The sequence below is a fragment of the Pyricularia oryzae genome, chromosome 3 (genome assembly GCF_000002495.2).
Source record: "Pyricularia oryzae 70-15 chromosome 3, whole genome shotgun sequence".
Lineage (NCBI taxonomy): Eukaryota > Fungi > Ascomycota > Sordariomycetes > Magnaporthales > Pyriculariaceae > Pyricularia > Pyricularia oryzae.
Window position 1 is genome coordinate 5,575,363 of NC_017849.1, and position 22,545 is coordinate 5,597,907.

The following is a 22,545-nucleotide window of genomic DNA, read 5'->3' on the forward strand; positions in this document are numbered from 1 at the left end:
GGTAGGGATTTAGATGAAGAACCAGGTAATTTAAACATCCAACTTCATGTTTATATCGAGCGACCCCAGAGAGACTACTAATTACTAGAATTGACTGCTTCAAAAGTGGTCCCTTACTGTGGCATGTGGAACGCACTTATATCCAGAGCAGGAAACGCATGCCTGCATGCAAACAGGTAGGTGGGTATGAAGTATGTATTCAAAGAAATAGACAATTATGTAGGATTTTTCTTTTCGCCAACGAAAGCCTTTACACTCAACCAAGCCAACTCAACCCAACAATGAAACACCAAAAACACCGATTTCCCAATGCCTGACACTCAAAGCAAACCTCTACACCGCCTGTCTCAAAGCCCTGTGCTCCTGCCCCTTGGCCTTTCTCCTCTCCTTCTTCTTCTCAAACTTCTTTCTCTTCTCCGCGTGGTACTTGTCTCTGTTGGTGACCGCCTCAATCTTTCTCTTCTTGCCTCTCTCCTCCCTCTTCTGCTTGACCTCCTCCCCAACGTCCAGCAGTGCCCTGGTGTACGACGCCGTCCCGAACTTGTCCTGGAGCGTCTCCATGACCGTGTGAGCCTTGCCCTTGAGCGCCTCGTATTTTTCGCCAAAGTCCGGGTCTGGGGACCACGGGACGGGGATGGACGTATCGGTGAGGTTGCGCAGCGGGTGGAGGATTGTTCGCAGGTGTGGCTGCATTGTTGCCGAGGGCGCTTGGGAGCAGTAAACAGTCATAACGTCCATGGCGGCGAGCTTAGGAATGAGCTCCGCGGATCGTGGCCGGGCTTCCCTGCGCACGATGGCGGCTAGCCTTCCAAAGATGCTCGTCTCGGAGCCAGCCTTGGTCTCTGCGTCCGCGTCGTCAGATTCAGATTCTGAATCATCGTCTGTCCCCATCTCAAATTTGATGGTCTTGCCCAAGAACATGAGAATGCGAGAAACTTCCTCAGCCAGAGGCTCACTGACGCCTTCAGATAGTAAGACTTTCAGGTTCATCTGGATTAGCTCCAAGATGTCGTTCTTCTCCAGTTCAAGACCATAGGAGCCATGCATTCCGTCGGCCTTGGCAAAATCGCCCAAATATGAGCTCAGGAGCCTCACAGCCAAAAGCTTTACCGCAGGGTCGGAATGTGAGAGACAAGATTTGACTCTCTCCCAAAGCTCAGTGAGGCTGGGAACCAAAACCCTCGACGGATCCTTGTCCACCAGCTTTTGCAAAACCTTCAAAGATATCTGAGCAAGATCCGTATCGTCAAACAGGTCGGCAAGAGCCCCTGAAATCTTGCCAGTAAGCGAGCCAAAGTCCTTATTGTCCTTGCTGCTGAAATCCCTAGTCTCGAAGTAATATCCGAAAGCCTGAATGCCCAGTCCAACAACAGCTGGTTGGCTCTCTTTGCTCAGCCAGTCCCGCATGTGCACCAAGAAGGCTTGAGTTGCCGTTTTGTTCGACCGTCGAAGGATTTCTTTGACTAGCTCACCCGCAGCCAGTGTACACTTCTCGCTATCATCGTTGGCGAGCACGAGCACCAACTTGTGGAAGAAGAAGGTACATATCTCTTGTACGAAATCGTCTGCAGTCTTGATGAGTAGCAGGTGAATGACCTCCATGACAGACAGGCGGCCACCTTCGCGATCATAGTCAAGGTTTGACCGGAGGAACTTGAGCTGCTTCTGCCATCTTGCCTTCTTCTGGGGATACTCTCGGAGGAACTGGAAGTAGGCACCCCGGGCGAGATCCCTAGTATCCTTGTCGTCGTTGGTGATCATGACAGTTCCAACGTAGTCGAGTGTGTCATAAACAGCGGCAGTCTCAATCTTGCGGTCAAGCACAGACCTCAGGAAGTTAAAGGTGACGTGTCGGTGGAGCGGCTCGGTGAGATCGTCCTTGATCCTCCCAATGATCATATCGATGTCCTTGTCTTTGACGACTACCTCTCGCCTGTCCCGGAGAATGACGGATATCAACTTCAAAGCAGCCTGTGCAAGCTCCGTAGTGGAAGATACCGACGAGTTGATCGACCGCAGTGCGTCCTTCAGAGCCATGTCGTACAGAAGCTTTGAGTCGTTATTCTTGAACGGGACCTTTATGAGCACAACGAGGAGCTTGAATGCCGCAATCTTGACCTCCTCTCCATCGTCACGGACAGCATTGCCCAGATGGGGTATGAAGCCACTGATGTTGCTCGCAGTCCGAAGGCTATCGTGTTTCCTCATAAGAGATCGAAGGACATCAAATGCAAACTTCTTGAGCTTGTAGGTATGCTTGGTCGTTGTGCCGCGGTCGTTCTTCTTGGCCCCCTTTTGGATGAGGTACCGCTTGAGCTTCGGGTCGAGGGTTTTCACGGCCTCGGGCTTCTCACTGTTGATGACCTCCTGAATGACCTCATAACAAAACACCAGTGTGTCTCTGCTCTCGGCCGCCGGGTTCTGCAAAAGACCTGCAGTGATGCGGCTGAGGAGCTCGTCGATTTTCCTGACCATCTTGATATTGAGCTTCTCCATCAACAAATCCTTTAGTGGCTGCACAAGATTGATCAGGCGGCTGATGGAAGCGTTCTTGGCAATCAACTCCATCGAGTCTTGGCTCTTGCTGCTCTTGATCTCCTTCATCTTGCTGGTATACTCTTCGGCCTCCTTTTCCTGACCAGTAATACCAAAGGTGTCGTCCATGATAACCGATACGATATCACCGACACAGTAATCCAGGTCTCCCTGCTCAAACTCGGGGATGACGGCAAGGAGTAAGGAGTGCACCGTGTAGGACAGAACGTGCAGTTGGTAGCCTCGAGTGAGAGCGCCGCGAAGCTCCTTGAGAATGAAGCCAAAGCATGATGGTCCGAGAATGACGGCGATCTTGACAAGCGTCTTTCGGGCCATCTCCCTGGAGTCCCAGGCTTTGCTGCGAAGGATATGGCAGATATCTGTGAGAACGCCAGGTAGCTTGAGGTCACGCGCACTCTGGGGCAGCAAGTTCAAAAGCTTGACAACAATGATGCCCACCGGTACGCGGGAGCTGACAGTGGTCTCATCCTTCTCGTGAAGATGATCGAGCAAGGTTGTCAACAAACTTCCCGAGACTTCCTCTGTAAACTTTTCTTGGCTTGGAAGCCTCTTTGCTAATGCTAGCTTCTTCTGCGACGTTGCATCATTGCTGTCAATGTCCATAGGAGTGTTGAAGGCCTGGTTGGCAGCCAATTCGAGCGTCTCAACAATCTTGTCCAAGAGGCGGACCACTTGCTTGTGCAAGTCAGGTTTGGACTTGATGTAAGACACATATCGGCGGAGCAAAGCGCGGTATTGCGACCATTCAAGAGAGCCAGCTAAGCTTGCAATCGTGTTTGTAGCTTGTGCTCCAAGTCCTTGATCATCGCTGCCGTCCTCACGACCAAAGATGAAATGTTCAAGCAGAGGAATGAAGAACTTGCCAACATTCCTACTGCTGAGCCCGGCTCGCTCATTCACGCCTTGCAAGACCTGCAAAGCCTGAATCTGCCTGGAGACAGCTGGTGTGAGAATGTTGTAGAAAAAGTCTTGATCCCGCTTCTTAGTTTGGCGTTCGTCCTCCATGTTCATTTCGACGTCGACCGCCTCTGGCACCAAGAGCGCCAAATCTTTCACCGGCTCCCAGCATGACAAGTTAGTAGCGAGGAAGCCAAATACGCGGAGGAACTCTCTGCGCACGGCCTCAGATTCTTCTCTAGCTCCCGAATAAATCGCAGGCAGGAGGTTTCGATCCAGGATGCCCGTGTATCGCGTGCGTACTGATGGCTCATCCCAAACGGCCGAGGTTGCTTCGATAAACTTGCAGATGCCATCCGCCGCATTCTGTGCCAAGATTGCATGCTCCTCGTCGTGGTGAATGTAGTGTATAAAGTTGTGAAGCAATGGCAACCACTGGTCAACAGTGAAAGCCACATCCCTTGGATTGCAGATGGCTCGGAACGCAGCCAGTCGTTGGTCATAGTCAGGCTCATCCAGACGATTCTCAACAAAAGAGTTGAGCTGGGATGACAAATCTGCAACCTCCTGGATTGCTGGTTGCTGCGTCGCGAAGACCAGCATCAGCCTGGATAGGGCTTGGCGGTTTTGACGATCCTTGAAGAAGCTAAAAAGAGAGCAAATAGTTTGGTACAAATCATGGCGCAGCTTGTCGTCATCTTGTAAGTTTTCCAGCACAACGAAACGTTCCAAGATGAGCAGGATAGAACCCTTGACCTTGGGGTTCACGGCGCGCGCCGGTTGGTTGAGCAAGAATGTTGAGATTTGTACAAGGTTGTGAACATTCTTGGAGTTCTCGACCAACGGCGCCAACTCAACGACTGTTTCGACGGCCGCCTCAAGGAGATGCCTGCCAAGAGGGGCGAGGACCAAGGTGGTCTCGTCACCTGCGTCCCCGACATCTTCCCCTGCTGCTTGATCGTCCTTTGAATCTTCAGCCGTCTTGTCCGTCAGGCTCTCCTTGGATTGACTATTCTTGGTCTTTTCCTTGATGACAAGGTTACCAATGGTACCTAGAACCAAGTCCAGGTTTGGCTGCAGAATCTCCTCAAGAATAAGCTCGTTGAATTCAGACTCGTCCTGCGGTGCCAAGGCAAGCCTGATTAGGTTGCGAACGATCCCCAAAGCAAAAATCTTGACCTCGTCTTTGGTATGTGCCACAGAAATACAGCTGATAACCGTTGGGATGATGCGTTGGTCGTGTGAGAGCGCTAGTGCACAACGTGGCATGAGCGACCACGTTTCTAGTAGCCGTAGGATCCATGAGACACCCTGGGTTGTCTCAGAAGATAAGGTTTCAAGCTGAGGGCTGACAACCTCGGAAGCGATAACAGGAAGATACGGAGTCCAGTCAAATCCCGCAGCATTAACGAGAAGGGCACAAAGGCACTTCAGGGCTGCAGTGCGTGCTGCTCTAAGTAAAGATGTTTCGCTTGAGTTGACTTCTTCATCGTCTTCATCAGAGCTCTCGTGATCCTCCTCGTCCTCCTCAGCGTCTTGTCGTTTCTTGTCCTTGTCAGTGCGCAGGCGGCGGCACGCTGGTATCAGACAGTAGAGCACTGCGTTCACCAGCGGACCCATGTATAATGTGGCGTTGGAGCCGAGCTCGGTAATGATTGTGTCCAACATTCTCAGTAAACCAACTTGCTTGCGCGCTGGAACCAGGCTGCTAGAGATAATCTTTTGGTCAACACCGGTGCCGTCAAGTACCTGCACATCATGGATGGGTCCCAAGGCGATCTCCAAGAAGTGGCCAATGTCCTCAACATCGAGGCTGCGAATGATGGCGTTGCGGGTCCCTTGAACACCGGCCCGACCACTAGCAGCTCCTTTCTTCGAGATTGCTCTTCCGTAAAGAAGCCTAAGGAGGACTGGCATAAGCTCTGGCCTGTCCTCATCACGAATCTTCTTGTCACCCTGGAACAGAAGGGTGAGCTCGTTTCGCATTCTTGACTCCTCAAGCAACGCCTCCAAGTTTTCCTGATAGCGCTTCACTCCATCTTGCTTCCAGGCAAGGATGGCCTTGAGCGCCAGCTTTTGTACGTCGAGATCGCCATTTGACATGAGATCAAGCATCACTTTGTAGACCTGCTCATGCTGGTAGAGTACCTTGGAGTTGTGGAAGAGTGCAAAAACACCTATCAGTGCTTTGCGGTCGGCCAGGTTCCATGTTTCGTCGGCATTCACTTTTTTCTCCTCTTCTGACTCGTCGGTTTCCGCCTTGCCCGCATTATTCCAGCTGAACAAATGGGGTACCAGCTTCCGCGATCTTCGTTCAGCTACCGATGGGATTGCCGTGAGGACCTTGAGTGATTTACTCCGAGCTGTTTGTGACATGTTTGGAACAACAGCCTGCGCCTGCTCAAACTCGCTGAGCATGACGTCGAAGATCTCGTCCACGACCTTCTTTGTCATTTCAGAAGTCTCGTGAAGACTGGCAAGGTTCGTACACTCGAAATCGGTCGACCGACGGTGGTTTGATTGAATTGTAGGTTTCGGGGGACCGCTCCATCGTTGTGAGGGAACCTCAAGCCACTCAAATGCAAGTGATGCCACCATCTCCTCACCGTCCTTGGATTCCGTGATGTCTTTTAGGGCCTCCACAGCATCGTCCCATACAGGCGTGAGGCGCACCGTTATCATACCAAACATGAATGTGGGCACTGCCTTCCGCAACCAGGAGCTTTGATCTACGCTTCCATATATCTTGCCGAGCTTGCGTAGATATACAGATATTGTCCTCATGTTTGCAAGATCTAAAGGTGTCTCTTCAACTTGAAGCATAATCGCTAGTGGCGAAGAGGAGTCCTTTGGTGCAGACGGTAGCTGGTGCAAGAGTTTCAAAGAGACAAGGCGAAGATCATGGCTGTTTGTCGATAGGTTTTGGATTAGTGACTTTGTGTAGGGGTCTTCCTCCGTTTGAGGACTTTCGCTACCACTGGAACTTCCATCTTCAAGCCCTTTTGCGGCGAGTGCCTCCTCATACGCCAGAATGCTCTCCAAAAACTTGGTCAAGCGGCAGAATCTTGGCGCAGCTGCTCGCAGAAGTGGTTTGAGACTTGGGTCAACATCTCGCGCCATGCGGAGGTATGCCCGGAAGCCGGAGGTGACGATGAAATGTGCTTCATCTGTAGGTACTGATGTGGATGGCCGGAGCGCTAGCTTGAGCTTCCTGAGTAGCAATTCTGCTATCCTTGCGCTCGTGGAAGCATGTACGCCTGTCGATTCCAGGACCTTCAATAAAGCAGAGTACTTGGGCAGGCACTTGTCCCTCCACGTCTTGGGATCTTTGTCGTAAGCCCCTCTTTCGGGGAAAGGTGTTATCTCTAGCCGTTCGAACTTGCTGACAATCTGACCCTGCCATGACTCTGGCAAATGAAGACTTTCACTTCCTCCGCCGGGCTGGAGAGCACCAGACTCGACCATCTTGGGAATCAAGACGCATAGCATCTCCTCATTGTTGTCGATTGACCAATGTTTGTTGATGAATCTAAGCGAAATAGCCGGTCAGCTGACTTAAAACTGAATTTGGACTAGACATTGCCGTCGGAAAGGGGTTGACTCACTTTTGAAGGTAATCTTGAAATATACTGCGAAATCTCTCGGGATTGAGGCTCGAAAAGTAGCTACAGAAGGGGATGAAAGACCTCATGAATGGCTCTCGTGTCATGATTGCCGTCATAGTCTGTAGGGACGATATAAGAGCGTCCATAGGTGACTGATTCCACACAATGGCAATATTGACCACGATATGCTCCCATATCAGTGGCAAAGCTCCTTGGGGAAGTTTGGTTGGTGTCTTGGAGAGGGCCTGCATTGCACTGGAAAGCCCCTGGATCAAGCCTGTCCAGTTTGTGAGCCTGGTGCCGCGACGAACGCCGGCCATGGTTCCGAAAATGCGGATGCGTAGTGACAGCGACCATGGGTGGCCTTGAACATCCTCGGTGGCCACAGCCTCCTGAGTACTGGCAATGATTGCGTTCTCCAACGGGGTGAATGTCTCGGGGGTCGAGTAATGTATGGCGCTAATGAGAACGCTACAGCAAACGTCTGACCATATGGTGTTATGTTCGGCAAAGAAAGCGTCCTCAGATGGTGGCCTGAACTCTTGGTCCGGCACACAATCCACAAGACGTGTGTATATATCAGGGGCATTGGAATAAAGCGTGTGCCCTGAGCTCTTCAGAGCCTCGGCAAACATGGTCATGATGCCGTGGAAGTATAGCTCAAAGTGCTTCTCGCCAGCCTGCGCTAGCAGATCATCCCTAGCGCACTCAATCAATGATTTGAGAGATGTATCGCGGTGGGAAGGAGCTGCGGCCTTCTTGACTAGGAAACTCAACGCCTCAGCGGCAAACCTGGCGATGTACTGTGGTTGCCTCGTTCTTCCCAAAAGAGGTGCCATGGCTCGGTATGTTGGTCTCAGGTCTGGAACAAGTAGCCTAGCAAGGTACTTGAACAGAAATGCCAGAGAAGCAAACGTCCACTCGACGACCTCGGCATCTTGTGGGCGGTTTGCAAGGCCGATGATCAGCTCTAGAGCCTTGGGGTAGTGCTTCTCGAATCGAACGCCCAGATCGTGCGCAAAAGCGGTAAGAAGATCCAGCAGCGGCTCCAGAGCTTCCTTCTCGTGCAGGCTTATGTATTGTACCAGAAGCCCCATGATCTTCTCCTCAAAGTGGAGGATTTGGGGGAGGCTGTCGCATAACGGTAGCAGCTCCCTCTTGAAGGAGATGAACGGCTTGGAGAGGTTGAGGTCTGTCCATTTTTCGAGGCCGTTTCGGAGGTAGGAGGTGGTAGCGGATAGATCTTCGGATTCGAGGTCGTGCCTTCGGACCTTACGGAGGGGATCTAACGAGTGTAATTTGGAGATCTTGGTGGTGAAGGACTCCCATCGGTGCTGTTTTTGATGGGCCGTCTCTTTGGTGCCTCGGCGGGCCTTGACGATGCGCCCCGACTTTGAGACGGGCATCTTGAGGGACTGGCGTTTGATCCTCTTGTTTTCGATACAAGTAGGTTGTCCGCTCAAGACCTGCGCACGTCTAGCAAGTTACAAGGCAATTAGGGCAGGTAGTTTAACATGTCGGTGATCGATTGCAGCAACTTCCACTGGTGCCGCTTGGAAATTTTTGGTCCCAGCAGCGAAAAATCTTTATCGATAAGAACGCGTCGAGAACTTATTGCGGGGTGCATCGTTGTAGCCCACCTGATTGGAGCGCTGGAGCTCGTTGTGACATCCATGTGTAGAGCAAGCGACCCTGGTCTGATTTGAGTTCGCGCAGCGGCTAATTCGAATTCCAGCCTACTGCCATCTTTCCAAATCCTGCATCTTTTACTACGAAGTACCTACCTACCTACGTACCTTACATACCTACCTATATCTCATTGCCTGTCCGCTAGCATCTCGCATCGTTTGTGACCGGCAGGCTGCAACTGAGCATCGATGGGGTCACAACACAAAAGCAACAAACAGTCTTCGATGCCTGAGCATGCCGTCGATCCACTTGTCTTCGCCTTCCACCGGACACGTGATGCGGCATCACTTAGTACGCCTATGAATAGCCCTGTAGTCGCAATTTCCTGTCTCTGGAGCTAACGTAAAATTGTTTACTCGCTCATTATTTGGACCTTTTGCTAAAAGCTACTGCGGATCTGGCTTTGTGCCCGAGTTTTGGTCGAGAGTGGTGATAAATCCGCAGCTGACCGTGAACATGATCATTGACTATAGGACGGCAGGATGGTAGCGGTCAGATGCCGTAATAATGCCGGCGGCGAGCATCGACATCAACGCGCTCGAAAGCAGCGGTGGCAGCAGTTTGATATCAGAATCGGAGGTCTTTATCCTCCTCTGCCTGATTGACCTTGAAGAGAATGGAGACGAAGACCATGGCCAGGCCTCCGATGGGCAAACTGCGAGATAGAGGAAGAATTGATATCCGTCAGCCTCCCATCAATATCGGCACAGCGAGGCTCCCGGAGCGGGAAGACTTGAATTGATGTAGAAGCACCAGCGCCATGTTATTCTGTCAGTAAATGCGCCTCTCAGGAATGGCCCGGCAACACATACCATAACCCAAATGCCGCCAATCAAGCAAATACCCAACTGTCTCTGACGCCATGGAGCGTGTACGCCACAATCACACTGTCGCCGAAAAAAAAAAAAAAAAAAAAAAAAAAAACACTCCGGCCGAGCCCGCATCGGCAATAGCGTGGCCTAAGATAAAGCCCGTCGACGATGGCGCCACCAAGCTGCCAACCTCGAAGATCAAAACGGCGCAGAGGTAGGTAGGTGTACTTGATGTCTAATCTGTGCGACATGGATGCATAAATGGGCATCGGTCTCGTCGTGGTGGGCATGGACACTTGATGCGATGTAATCAAGATGCACTGAGATGCCTCAAAAGGTACTTTGGTACCTATCTGGTACTCGTGTCACTGACTTTCTGCATCTTCCAGGCCGCCCTCTGGCAAATCCCTTTCAGCATTACAGCCCCGGGTTTTCATGAGCACAGGCCGCTCAAACCCTGCGAAGACTCGCTGAGGTGCCGCTGTAATTGAAAAGCTCATACTTTCGTAACCACAGCCCAGTACAACTGGCCCTGGGCATCCATCGGCTCGACATGCCGTAGATTTGACAGGGGCCTTTTTGATGCCTTTTGATAAAGGATTGCAAAAGACGTGTTACTAGTCTTGATATGTATGTATCCCGGCTGCCAGTGCTTCGGCCCGCTCTACACGCCGGCATCATGCCATGGACCGATTCGGTCACTTTCCTGAGGCCGATGAGCCTCTCATAATGCAGGTGCCCTGAGCGGCACGTTGTCAGAATGCCAGAACACGCAGCCTTTTCGGCGACGACAAGCCTGACTCCCGGCTACGTCACGGTGCGCCTCGCTCTTCAAGATGCCACAAGGGCGTGCCTGTGCGGCCGGAGACAGCTCGGAGAAGATTGAGACCCGAGAGAACTTGATGCTCACGAGCTTCGGTACCGTTTTGCCGCATGCATAATCGAGGATCCTCTGGGGCGTGGAGGGATCGACCTCTAAGCCAGTTGATGCCCAAATAGGAAGATATTTGTACAATGGCAGCTTATAAACAGGTAGGTGGGTACTTAGGCAGGTAAGACAGCGGCCGTAGCATAACATCGTATGAGAGGAAGTTTGAGGGGGATATGTGCGGGGTTTGATAGAGGCACAGCAAGTACTGTACATGAGCATGGGCATATACGAAGTAAGGGTGTGATCTTTTCTTGTCGTTGCTGATTTTTATTAAACCCCGCGCCCAAAAAGAGTACAAAGGCCAGGACCTCAGCTCGAATAGGCCGCCTAGTCGAACCAAGACTTGCAAAGGTTCCGTTTGCCAGGCTTCAGGTGGTTGTAGTAAGATGGGCGGTTTTTTTTTTTTTTTTTTTTTTGTTTTCGGCGGGAGTTGGCGTCAACGTTAGGTACGTAAAACCTTGTTTTCTTGGCGACTACAGCCAGAATGCCGTTTTGTATGCTTAACCTCAACGGGGATAAAGGAGCTCCTGTTGCAGGCTATATTTACCGAACTCACTGGCATTAGTCATTGACGGGAGCTTTCGTTTTTGCCGATGTTTTTTGTGCAACAACTCCCAATTGGGAAGCAAAAATAACGAAGTAACAACGAAAAGATCACGCCCTATTACATAAAATAGAAGGGCTACATCACGCGGGCTGATGGTCCTTTTGGTCTCTATTAACCTACCTTATCTGATGCAGCTAATTAACAACACAGGGGGATGACCAGGGTCCTGGCTGCAGGCACATTGGCCTACGCACATATCAGGGTGTGCAACCAACCACACGCAAATAAGAAGTACAATACATATCTGGACAAAACGACCCGCTGGTTGGGGGCGGGGGGCGATTGGTGTTGGTTATATTGCCCCCAAACGAGACACGGCTGGTTTCCCCGGATGTGCCTTTGTGGTAAAGTATGGCTGATGGCTGCCACTGGAACGGCGTATCAAAGTCCAAGCTGGACGGTTGCGAGCTCATCCCTTGCCGTCCTGCCAAGATTTACCCTTGCAACCTTCAAAATAGCCTGCACTGGAACGCGCTCGTTCGCGGCGTGGAATCCTGACATGAAGTTGGCAAATGATCCGTAGGTTATGTTGTTAGCGAGCGTACCACGCCGCCGGCGAGGGATCTGCTGCTGCCTGACACAAAATCCCAAAAGTGCCATGGACGGGAAATCGCTAGGGATGGTGGGAAGAAGCAGAGGAGGATGGGAGGAGGGGTTGTACATGTCCAGGTCGGGAGGCGATGCCAAAGAAAAAAAAAACACCCTCTAAGATTCCAAGGCTCCATCCGCGGTGATGCCATATATTAACCCAATTGTACCATTTCCACGAGCTGCGTCGGATCTCATCGCATCGGGGATGGGTAGCAAAGGGATCCTGAAGATAACCAAGGCCCTGAAGCGAATCAGGAGCAAACAGCCCTAACAGCCTGTCTGGAATGCGCGTGGTCCAGACACTGCCACATGTTCCAGAGCAACTCTAAGCCGCCTCGCATGCGGACCGCGTGCACTGAGTGTCACGCCTCAAAGGTAGGATGATCCAGGTACCCCGTACCCCTCGAAAACCATGGGACAATGGGCATTGCATTGCATTTGCCTACCTTCCTTGTTGACCAGCCTGCCTGCCTGGCATGATGGATGTAGGTCCGATGCAACAGCGACAAGAACGGCTGCGCGCGATGCATGCAAAACCACCTCAAGTGCGTCTACAAGGTCTCCATGGTCGGCCGGACCTCGAGGAAGCGGCAGGCTCCCGACTCATGTGGCGGCCTCAATTTCGATCTGCACCGCCGCAAGGTCTCAATCTCGGCCGTCGACCAAGGAGCAGCAGACCAGTCCCGGGACGGCGACTCGGACCTGCTCTGCTCCCCCGCCGCGTCCGCCATGAGCGACCCTCTCGGAACTCCGCTGCCCGAGATCGGTATAGACCCCGCGAGCACCCAGTTCCTGGCCACCCCCCGCTACAGCACCTCTCTCTCGCTTGACGACTACTCCACCACCGCGGCCGACCAGCCGCAGCTCGACTTCTCCACCGGCCCGGCAGAGAACTGGTGGGAAGCCCCTGGGCCCGGTGACGGTGGCGCCTCGAGCCTCCTCTTTCCCGATGACTCGTACCGCGTCGCACAGCAGACCGCTGGAGGCCGCATGAGCGGTGCCCAGCATGCCGGCAGCCTACGAGCACGAGCCAACTCCACCCACACGAGGCCAGCAACGACCTCTACAGCAACACCGCCAAGCATCTCGGCCCACCACCAACATCATCATCATCATCATCATCATCATACTGACACTCACAGCAATAGCAACAACACCGCCGCCACCAACAACAGCAGCGTGGCCGATGACGACGGCCGCAGGCGCCTGGGCCAGATCATGTCGCTGTGTCGCAAGGCCAGCACGCTCGAGGGCCAGCTACAGTCGCGGCTCAGCACGCTGGACGAGATAATGAAGATGAACAAGACGTGCCTGGCCGAGATCGCCGAGATCACGGGCGCCCGGCGCGACGGGGGCGGCTCTCGCAAGGCCGGCCGCGAGGGCTCCTCCAGCCCGAGCCACATCTGCCGGTGCTCGCTGGCCGTGATCGCCACGTGTCTCGACACCATGCTAACGCTGTTCGAGGACGTGGTCGAGAGGTCGGGGCTGGATCCCCGTAGCAGCAGCAGCAGCAGCAGCGGAGGTGGCAGCGGAAATTCAGCCTCGTCGCCTCAGTCGCCACCCGCCGAGGCGCGCATGCCGAGCCTGCACTTTGGCGTGTTCGAGATCGATCCGCTGGAGCAGGCCGTCGTGGCCCGGCGCATCCTGGCGCGCGAGCTGCAGAGCTACCGGGACGTCGTGCGCATGCTGGCCACGACGTTCCACGCCCACCCCAACGACACGTTCCGCAAGTTGATGGGGCAGTGGTGCCTGTCGCTGATAACGCGGGTCGAGAGGCTGCCCATCGCGTTGGATGTGGGGTAGTTCACGGCTTGCTCGCAGTCGATGCCGAGTATTGGTATAAAGCACGGAGGACAGAAGGGGACAGCAGTAAAGAGCTGTCCGGGCGTAGTACATTGAGTTCAAGTCTATCGCCCGCTGAACTTCTTATCAGCCAGTCACAATCAAGGCATATTCGGGGGTGAGAGACTGAATGGCCAAGGTGGTTAGCTGTTGAAGCCCAGTAGTTCTATACATCAGTATCAAGTATGCAGGTATGCAGCGCACGAAGCAACGGCTGTGGCGCACTAAGCTCTCCGGAGCATCAAGGTATTAAAGTAATTTGACAATGGCTTTGCGGTGACTGGCATCGGCCCGTGCCCGTATCAATGGGGCCGGCACGGCCAAGTATCAAGGCCTGCAGCGCCAATCCGGCTCTGTACAAAACATGGGTGGGCCAGCCGACCTTGGTTCTTGGGGACACTTTGCAGATATCTCTTCCAAGACAGGCAGGCATACCGTTTGTTTCACGCCTACGAACTCTTGTCTCGCTCAAACTCACCTCACCTCACCTCGCCTCAAAACACAACATAATGGACGGCCAAGCCCCGGTCTGGTACTTTGCTTATGGCTCCAACCTGAGCCCGTCCGTTATGGCCCGCCGCGGGATAACGCCGCTGGATGCCCGCTGCGTCCGGGTGAGCTCCCACATGCTGATTTTTGACGTCTTCGGGGTCCCCTACTCGGAGCCCGCCATGGCAGGAATCCGAGAGAAGCCGGCCGGATGCGACACGCCGGCCGTCCACGGAGTCGCCTATCTCATCTCGGCATCCGACTACCAACTACTCAGGGTGACCGAGGGCGCCGGCACCGGTTACCGGGACGTCGAGCTGGAGGCCGACAGTGTTTCGCTCCCTCCAGCCTCACACACAGCATCCACAACCTTTGATGGCGGCAGGCTCTCTGTGGCGACTCTCGTGGCCAAGAACCCCTTTGACCCCCCGCGGCTGCCCAGCCGGCGCTATATGGTGCGTATCCTAGAACTAGAACTAGTTCTAGAACTTAGAACTAGACCTAAACTTAGCATGGGCCTATCGCTTGATGGGGGACCCCAGAACGACCCCCACCCACACATCGAGAAGCTGACCCATTTTGCCGACTCTGAAGGATCTGATCGTGGGGGGCGCCGAGCAAAGCGGGTTGCCGGGCGACTACGTCGAGTATCTGCGCGGCCTGCCGGCCTACCAGCGGCCGGTTCTCGGCTGGCTGCACGAGCTGCTCGCCATCCGCGCGTTTCTCGCCTTCTGGATCCCGATCTTGACGTTTGTCATGAATCGCGCCAAGGCTGCTCGGGCTCCGTCCTCGTTCTCGTCGCCAATTTGGACCGCGGCCGTCGTCAATGTGCTGTTCAGGTCCATGTGGCTGTACCATGATGCCATCCACCGGCGGGTCTTTAAGTGCGACGGCGGAGCAGTATGATGAGGCGGGGGCTGGGGTAATTTGCTTTTGTCCGGTGCATCTCGCGAGCATCTAGGCTAGATAGTTGCTCCGCCAGTAATATTACTATGAGACGGAACATTCTGTTGCATCTGCACTTCAGTCCTACTACCCCTACCACTACAACCCCTCCATATTGTTGTACATCCAGGTCGAGTCGTGTCTGTTTTGTCTTTTGCAGAGCGCGTTCAACTTATCGTACCGCCCGCAGGTGAACCGAAACGAACCATGCAGGCGAGCCGTACGACCATGGGAGGCTGCGATTCCCAGGCTGACCAGTTTGACCATGCTGCCACCGCAGCCCGGGAGCTTATGCGCAAGGTGCCTCTGGTCGGTGAGTACTCAGGGATCCCAACCCTCTCGTTCCTTTTGACCCCTTGGATCCTTGTTCCTGCGTCTGCGCCGTCTCACTGACATGGCACACTCCACCCTACCGCGCACGAAGACGGCCACAATGACTTTGCATGGATGCTCCGGGGGTGGCTCCGCAACCGACTTGACCACCTCAGCAACGACACCATCCAGGACATGCCCATCGGCCAGACCGACGTGAGGCGTCTGAGGGAGGGCCAGGTGGGATGCCAGTTCTGGAGCGCCTTTGTGCCGGACCAGGGCGGGCTCGGCGCCGGGGAGCCACAGCTGGAGACGCTGAGGACCACGCTGCAGCAGATCGACGTGCTCCACGCCCTGTTCGAGCGGCATCCCGCAACGTTTGGGTTTGTGGACACGGCCGACGACATCCTGCCCGTCTTCCGGTCCGGCCGCATAGCCAGCCTGCTCGGGATCGAAGGCCTGCACCAGATAGCCAACAGCGCCAGCGTCCTCCGCATGTATCACCGCTTGGGCGTCCGCTATGCCACCCTGTGCCATGACAGGAGCAATCTGTACTGTGATTCGTCGGTGCGTGCCTGGACCAGTCGCTGGTCTCCGAAGAGCCTCGCGCACAAGGAGGTGGACCTTTCTGATTATGATGCGTGCAACAGAACTCCAAAGACTCAACAGACCGAGGTCTCTCGGCTCAGGGTCGCGAGATGGTGGCCGAGATGAATAGGATCGGAATGTGGGTGTAATTCTCCGTGTTGGGCAGCACGACGCTCTTGGCCAGGAGATTGACTAACAGTGTGTGTTCCCACCCAGGATGATCGACCTATCACACACAAGTCACCAGACCCAGCTCGATGTCTTGGCATTGTCCAAAGCCCCCGTGCTGTTCTCGCATTCATCGTGGTTAGTCCTAGCACCCGAGAGCCACGTGTGGACCGATTGCTGTCACTGAAATGGAGAACCGCCGTCTAAAATAACTGCCACGACATTCAGCTTCTCGCTCTGCAACCATCCGAGGAACGTGACGGACGACGCCCTCGACAAGCTGGCAGAAAACGGCGGAATCATCATGATCTGCTTCTTGCCCTCGCTCGTCGACCCCGGCGACGGGTCCAAGCCGACCCTGGCGCAGATTGCAGATCACGTCGAGCACGCCGGGCGCAGAATCGGCTACGCCCACGTCGGGATCGGCTCGGACTTTGACGGCATGCTCGAGGGCCCAGAGGGCATGGACGACGTCTCGCAGTACCCCCAGCTCGTGGCAGAGCTCATCCGGCGGGGCGTGGGCGAGCGGGACCTGGCTGGCGTCTTGGGGCTTAACCTGATACGTGTGCTTAAGAGGGCCGAGGAGACGGCTAAAGAGATGGACGCGTCGGACGAGGCTGCCATGTTGTTTGACGGGGAACCCGAGGTGTGGACCAAAGAACAGAGACTGATCCTCACCGAGGCTGGTAATAGGCGTCGAGCCCAGAGGAAACGTGTCGTATCTAGTAATTAAGCTCTTGAAACTCGAGTATTTCATACCGTGCCTAAGAAAGATCTTGGGGATCATGCTTCACGCAGCTCAAAATTCCCGTCGCTTACTTGTTGAAACTGCACGCAGCTTAAGCGGACTCGAGTTGTAGCCCCTAAACCTGACTGACCACCCTCCAGCGGCCCGATTGCTTTGCAGTCGTCTGACACCCCTTTACATCCCAACAATGACTTTCTGGTCTCACTCCTTGACGGCCGGAAACCACTCAAGTAGCACGGGCAAGTCGGGCTGCCTAGGGGCGCCATTCGAGCTGAGCCACAGCTCGGCCACCGTTCGGCATACTGAAGCGCCCCACTGGCCAAGCAAGGTCATTCAGCTACTGCCAACTGTACTGTACAGCAATTACAGTACACCTTGATGCTCTGCACTTGATGAAATATAGTACCGAACGGCCTTTCCAGAATGCGCTTCAGCTCCTCGTCACGTAATCCTGACCGTACAGCTTCAGAGTGTTGGCACAGACGTTCCGTAGCGATATGCGCTCAGTGTTGCCCTCAATGGACGCCGCTGGCCACGATGGAGTGATATGCATAGATATGCTCAGCTGTGCAGCCCTGGTCTTGGGGAAGCCGCTCGACGACGTGGACTTGCAGAAAAGCTTCGTCGTCAACGGCGGAGACTCGCTCAGGGCCATCCTGCTGCAGTCTATGCTCCGAGAGCATGGTTACAACATTACTCGCGAGGACCTCCTGACCAGCCCCACGATCGGAGACGTATTTCGAGACGGAGCATGCACACGGCCACCCCTGGACCAAGCCACCTCCTGGGTCTCGTCATCTAACAACTCGCACCCTGACACCGACTCGTCTGGGCGCGCGTCCTCGTCCTCGGCGGCATCCTCCTCCCCAGTCTCAGCATCACAGTGGGCTGGCAGCTTGCAGAGCCTGGGAGAAGCACATCTGCGGGCAGGGCAGGCGACTGACGGCAGCCATAGAAACCAAGTTTACGACCTCCTCACAGAGCTGCAGCTATCTCTCGTCCACGAGACCATCACACACTGCGGCTCCAATATCATCACGTACAGCGAATTACACCACCCCAAGAGCGCCGAGACATATCGAAAGGCATGGATACAGGTCTTGAACGACGAGGCTATCTTCAAGCGGTGCTGTCTCGGCCCTCTATTTTCCAAGCAGGGCAGGGCAGCCGATGCAGACGTCGCTGGCTTAACCCTCGACGGATCGACAGGTCTCGACAGCGAGTGGCCAGGGTGGTCGCTCGAAATGTGCAGGGCCGGGAAGACGACCGACGACGGCATGGAGGAGCTCATGGAAATTACGTTCAAGGTCCATCATGCTTTGATCGACGCCTCTTCGCTGGAGGCGCTTGTTTCCAAGGTCAGAGCTCGGGCCAACGGCATGCAGACGAAGCCAGGGACTTCTTTTTGGGACTGGGCCCTGCTGCTCCGGCACCACCAGCAAGACCACAAAGCGGAGGGAGACAAGTTCTGGGCCCAAACGATGGTGAAGCACCCCGATGCCAAGGGTCACATGGCGCTTCCGACTCCGGCTAGAACTCTTCAGTTCGAGGCAGAGGTCAAAAGACATGACTTCTCCGTGAATGCCGAAGCCATCCAAGTGAGGGCCAGAGGGCTCGGCGTCACACCTGCTGCCATCTTCTACGCCGGCTGGGCGCTTGTAGTAGTCACGTACGCCGACAGCGACAGCGTCGTGTTCGGCTCCGTCTTGAGCGGCCGAGGGCTGGGTGTCCCGGATTCGTTGGACGCCATTGGCCCACTGATCAACGTCCTCCCTCTACACGTCGCCGTCTGCCGGGACGCGCCTCTCCGAGATTTTGTGTGGGGTCTGTTTGTCGACACTGTCAACCTGGAGGCCCTCGCATGGACGTCAACCGAGAATGGCTTCCGTCGTGACTACGAGTCGGCCCTGTCGGTGCAGTTGCAGCTGCCAGAGGCGGTGGATGGGAGCCACCCGGCGGCGAATACGTACCAGGCCATGCCCGTCAGCCACTCGAGCTGCCAGCAGTCCCGGGTTCCTATCAGCGTAACGGTCAAGGATGCCTCGCGGGTCACCATCGACTTCCACTCCAGCCGGTACGGTTCCCGGGATGCGCGACTCGTTGCAGATTGCTACGAGCGCGCCCTAGACATGATGCTGACCGTGGACGGCAAGGTTGACGACGCCATGCAGGGCCTGCTTTCCTGTCAATCCTACTCCCAGCTGATGCGGTGGGGCAATTGCATCACGGGACTCACCACAAGAGCGTCTGTCAAGGACGACCTGGTAACGCTGTTTGAAGCGGCGGCCGAGGCCAACAGTCAACGCACGGCTCTCGAGAAGGGCGACCGAACCATGACGTATGCAGAGTTGCAGACCAGATCGACCGCAATCTGCGACGTGCTGGCCCCTGTTGTCACCGAGGGCGATGTGGTGTGTGTGCACTCGGACAGGTCTCTCGAGTGGATCTGCGCCATCTGGGGTATTTTGAAGGCCGGCTGCACATACTGCTCCCTTGACCCCCAGCTGACGGCAGCCTGGCGCGAAAGCATGGCCGAGGCCGTGTCCGCGACGGCCTTCATCACCGCCACGACCGAGCAGCTGGACGAATGGAGGCCCCGCCATGTGCGACTGGCGTTTTCGGTAGAGTCCGTCCCGGGCTGCGCTCAAGCCGACGCCTCCACGACGACGCCGGTCCCTCGCACGCCCCGCCCCCACTGGCCGGCCTACATCTGCTTCACATCTGGCTCCACGGGCGTGCCCAAGCCCGTCGTCTGCACGCATGCCGGTCTCGTGGCCTTCCAACGGGACCCGACCGTCCGGCTCGGGGCGAAACCGGGAGTGCGCGTGTCCCAAATCATGTCGGTTGCCTTTGACGGAAGCATCCATGAGATCTTCTCGGCCCTCACGTACGGCGCGACTCTTGTGTTGCCTGCCTGCTCCCGGGATGTTCTGAGCGTCCTTGGCAAGGTCGACTCGGCGGTCTTCACACCATCCATCGCTCGGGCGCTGCAGCCGGCCGACTTTCCGGGATTGCAAACGGTCAGATGACAAACACCCGCGCATGCTCCCGAGACACTCTGGTTTCTGACTACGTTGCTTTCTGCAGGTTTACCTCGTCGGGGAGCCCGTTCCGCAGGCCGTGGCGGATGCGTGGTCGGCATGCAAAGACGTTTACAACATGTACGGACCCACCGAGGCGACATGTGGCGCCACCATAAAGAGGCTCCGCAGCGGACAAGACGTCAACATAGGCCGGCCAAACCCATCAACGCGCGTCTACGTGCTCAACTCGAGCGGCGGGCTCTCTCAGCCAGGCATGGTGGGACGCATCCATCTGGCCGGCGTGCAAGTCTCTCGAGGCTACCACGGCATGCCGGAGCAGACCGGGGCCGTCTTCAGACCCGACCAGGTGATGGACAACGGAGAGATGAGCTACGACACCGGCGACATGGGCTACTGGGACGAGCACGGCGACCTCGTCTGCGTCGGGAGGAGGGATCGCCAGGTGAAGCTGCGCGGCTATCGGGTCGAACTCAACGACCTCGAGATCCGCATCGCAGAGACTGTGCCCGAGGCCAACGCCGTCGCCGTCGCCGTGCGCAAGGGACTAGTGGATGAGCTGCTGGTCATGGTGCAGCCGGGCGGTCTCGACATAGCGGCCATGAGGTCCCGCCTCGAGGCCACCTTTCCACGGTATTTGCTTCCCGGCCACATCGTGGCGGTGGATGCCATTCCAACCACGCCGGCTGGCAAGATCGACTACAAGGCCATCGCACAAGTCGAAATCGGCGCAGACGCAGCCGTGGCCCCTTCTGCCCCGGCGGCCGGGATGGAAGAAGTCGTTGCAGCGGCCTTCTGTGCCGTACTGCAGAGGCCCGCGGCGCGGTGGCCCATAGACAGGAACCAGAGCCTCGGAGAGCTGGGCGGTCACTCGATGGAGCAGATCAAATTGGCTCGCCACCTGGCCAAGACGCTAGGAATCCCAGTTTCATTGCGCACAGTCATCTCGAACCCTTCCATCAAGGCGCTCGCTGGCGCCATTGACCAGTCGCGCGCAGGACTCTCGCTTGCGTCAGCGACGACCGAGACGCCACCTGTACCCGAAAGTGTTACGCCCATCGAGGCGGACTGGTTGGAAAAGTATCGCGTATCGAGCGGCACGTCGTGTTTCAACGTGTCCTCGCTGCACCGCTTCGAGCCAGACCGAGTCGACGTCGATCGGCTGGAAAGGGCGCTGAACGGCGTCCTCCAGAGGCACCCGGTCCTCCGGGGCACGTATATATCGAGCCGGGCGCCGAGGAGACCCGAGTACCGACGCATCCTGACACGTCACTACCCCCGCGTCCAGCGATTGCGCACCGTAGACGTCTGGTTGGAGCTCAACCGTCCCTTCCAGCCGCATCAAGAACACCCCGTGCGTGTGGTGCTCGCGGACGACACGCTGCTCGTGGTCATGAGCCACATCGCCGCCGACTATACGGCGTTGGCCACGGTTTTACGAGAGGCTTCGGTCCTTTACACCGGCGCAGAGCTACCCGTGCCATCTGCAGGCGCAGCCTATCCGGCTCAGCAGCTATGTGGCGTGGAGCTGACAGAAGAGACGAAAAAGTACTGGCTGTCGACACTCTCCGACGTCCCTGCCCCTTGCGGCATTCTCTCCAGCGTTCCTAGGAGAACGAGCTACCTGGGCCGGTCAATCGTATACGAGCTTGATAAGGCCACCAGCCGCCAGATACTGGCGTGTCGATCGAGCCATTTCGTGAGCCTGCAGCACCTCGGCATGGCAGCCGTTGCACTAGGTCTTGTCAACCAGAGGCCCGGAGAACCGAAAGACCACGTCGACGTCATGATTGGTGTGCCGTACATCAACCGCGGCAGCACCGAGCAGATGGAGACGGTCGGCTTGTTCCTGCAGCCACTGCCGGTGCGCATCAAATACGACCGTGCGCCCGAGAACGTGGACACGCTGCTGAGGGAAGTGCAGCAGGCAACCCAGGCCGCACTTGCGCGTGGGCTGCCCTGGCACCAGCTCCTGGACCTTGCCCGCTGCATACCCGACTACCCGGATCATCCGCTGTTTGACGTCATGGTCAGCTTCCATGAGCCAGAGATGATCCAGCAGCTTCGCATGGACATACCTACCCTGGAGCCCTGCTTTGCATGGTCCTCTGGGGCCAAGTTCAAGATGATGTGTGAATTTACGGCAGTTGCCGGGGATTGTGTCGTCCTCCGGGTCGAGTACGACGACGGGTGCATAAATGAAGAGTCCCTGCGCGGGTTTGTCGAGGACGTGGCAGCAGCGTTGCACACGCTGACCAGCCGCTCAGATGCACGCGATCCGGCAAGCAGTCAACGACGCGGTCGGCTCACTGGTGGGTTTCGGGATGAAAAGACTCTTCTGGGCAGGAGGTTATCGGACTGGGCCAACTTGGCCACATAGACAGAAACAAGATACATAGCCTCCTATCGCAGGCATTTTCTGTGCCGCTTGCGATTCAGCGAATTCGCAAGTAGAAAACAACTGCGTGTGCACCGTAGAGGTTCTGGCTAGTTGTGACGGAACGAACAAGAAGAGGTCTCGCCTCGATATTGTTGACTCTGCTGTGAAATCTAAAAGTTGTAAAAAAACAAAAAAGACAATTCCTTACCTACCTGTAGCCAAATGCCTAACAAACGCGTGTGCTCACAAATCCTAGCCCCGCGTTGCACAAGGGTTGTTTTCATCGTTAGCTATCGAAATCACGTATCGATATCGGCTTTTCCCCCAGCCGTCTTGCTACTTCT

General features: G+C 55.7%; 6 protein-coding genes across 6 annotated transcripts; 5 read left to right on the forward strand and 1 right to left on the reverse strand.

The window, feature by feature from the left end:
- Positions 1–179: 179 nt before the first annotated feature.
- MGG_07737 (U3 small nucleolar RNA-associated protein 20) lies at positions 180–8,602 on the reverse strand. Its single transcript, XM_003712896.1, has 2 exons — positions 7,059–8,602; positions 180–6,982 (listed from the first exon to the last, which is right to left on the reverse strand). The coding sequence occupies exons 1-2, from the start codon at positions 8,462–8,464 to the stop codon at positions 334–336; spliced, it is 8,055 nt and encodes a 2,684-aa protein (XP_003712944.1). The 5' UTR covers positions 8,465–8,602; the 3' UTR covers positions 180–333.
- Positions 8,603–8,831: 229 nt separating this feature from the next.
- On the forward strand, positions 8,832–9,214 carry MGG_16913 (uncharacterized protein; the record flags this gene model as incomplete). Its single annotated transcript, XM_003712897.1, has 2 exons — positions 8,832–9,038; positions 9,134–9,214. Coding segments are annotated over 2 exons (288 nt in total), but the record flags the coding sequence as incomplete, so codon positions are not given.
- A 2,783-nt stretch (positions 9,215–11,997) lies between these two features.
- Positions 11,998–13,491, forward strand: MGG_07738 (uncharacterized protein; the record flags this gene model as incomplete). Its single annotated transcript, XM_003712898.1, has 2 exons — positions 11,998–12,063; positions 12,178–13,491. 2 exons carry the CDS (start codon positions 11,998–12,000, stop codon positions 13,489–13,491), a joined length of 1,380 nt encoding a protein of 459 aa, XP_003712946.1.
- A 411-nt stretch (positions 13,492–13,902) lies between these two features.
- MGG_15246 (uncharacterized protein) lies at positions 13,903–15,049 on the forward strand. The gene is made up of 2 exons (XM_003712899.1): positions 13,903–14,474; positions 14,614–15,049. The coding sequence occupies exons 1-2, from the start codon at positions 14,040–14,042 to the stop codon at positions 14,923–14,925; spliced, it is 747 nt and encodes a 248-aa protein (XP_003712947.1). The 5' UTR covers positions 13,903–14,039; the 3' UTR covers positions 14,926–15,049.
- Positions 15,050–15,108: 59 nt separating this feature from the next.
- Positions 15,109–16,789, forward strand: MGG_15247 (dipeptidase 3). The gene is made up of 5 exons (XM_003712900.1): positions 15,109–15,277; positions 15,389–15,843; positions 15,927–16,003; positions 16,081–16,170; positions 16,261–16,789. The coding sequence occupies exons 1-5, from the start codon at positions 15,172–15,174 to the stop codon at positions 16,763–16,765; spliced, it is 1,233 nt and encodes a 410-aa protein (XP_003712948.1). The 5' UTR covers positions 15,109–15,171; the 3' UTR covers positions 16,766–16,789.
- Positions 16,790–17,298: 509 nt separating this feature from the next.
- On the forward strand, positions 17,299–22,201 carry MGG_15248 (uncharacterized protein; the record flags this gene model as incomplete). Its single annotated transcript, XM_003712901.1, has 2 exons — positions 17,299–19,800; positions 19,868–22,201. The coding sequence occupies 2 exons, from the start codon at positions 17,299–17,301 to the stop codon at positions 22,199–22,201; spliced, it is 4,836 nt and encodes a 1,611-aa protein (XP_003712949.1).
- Between the last annotated feature and the right edge of the window lie 344 nt (positions 22,202–22,545).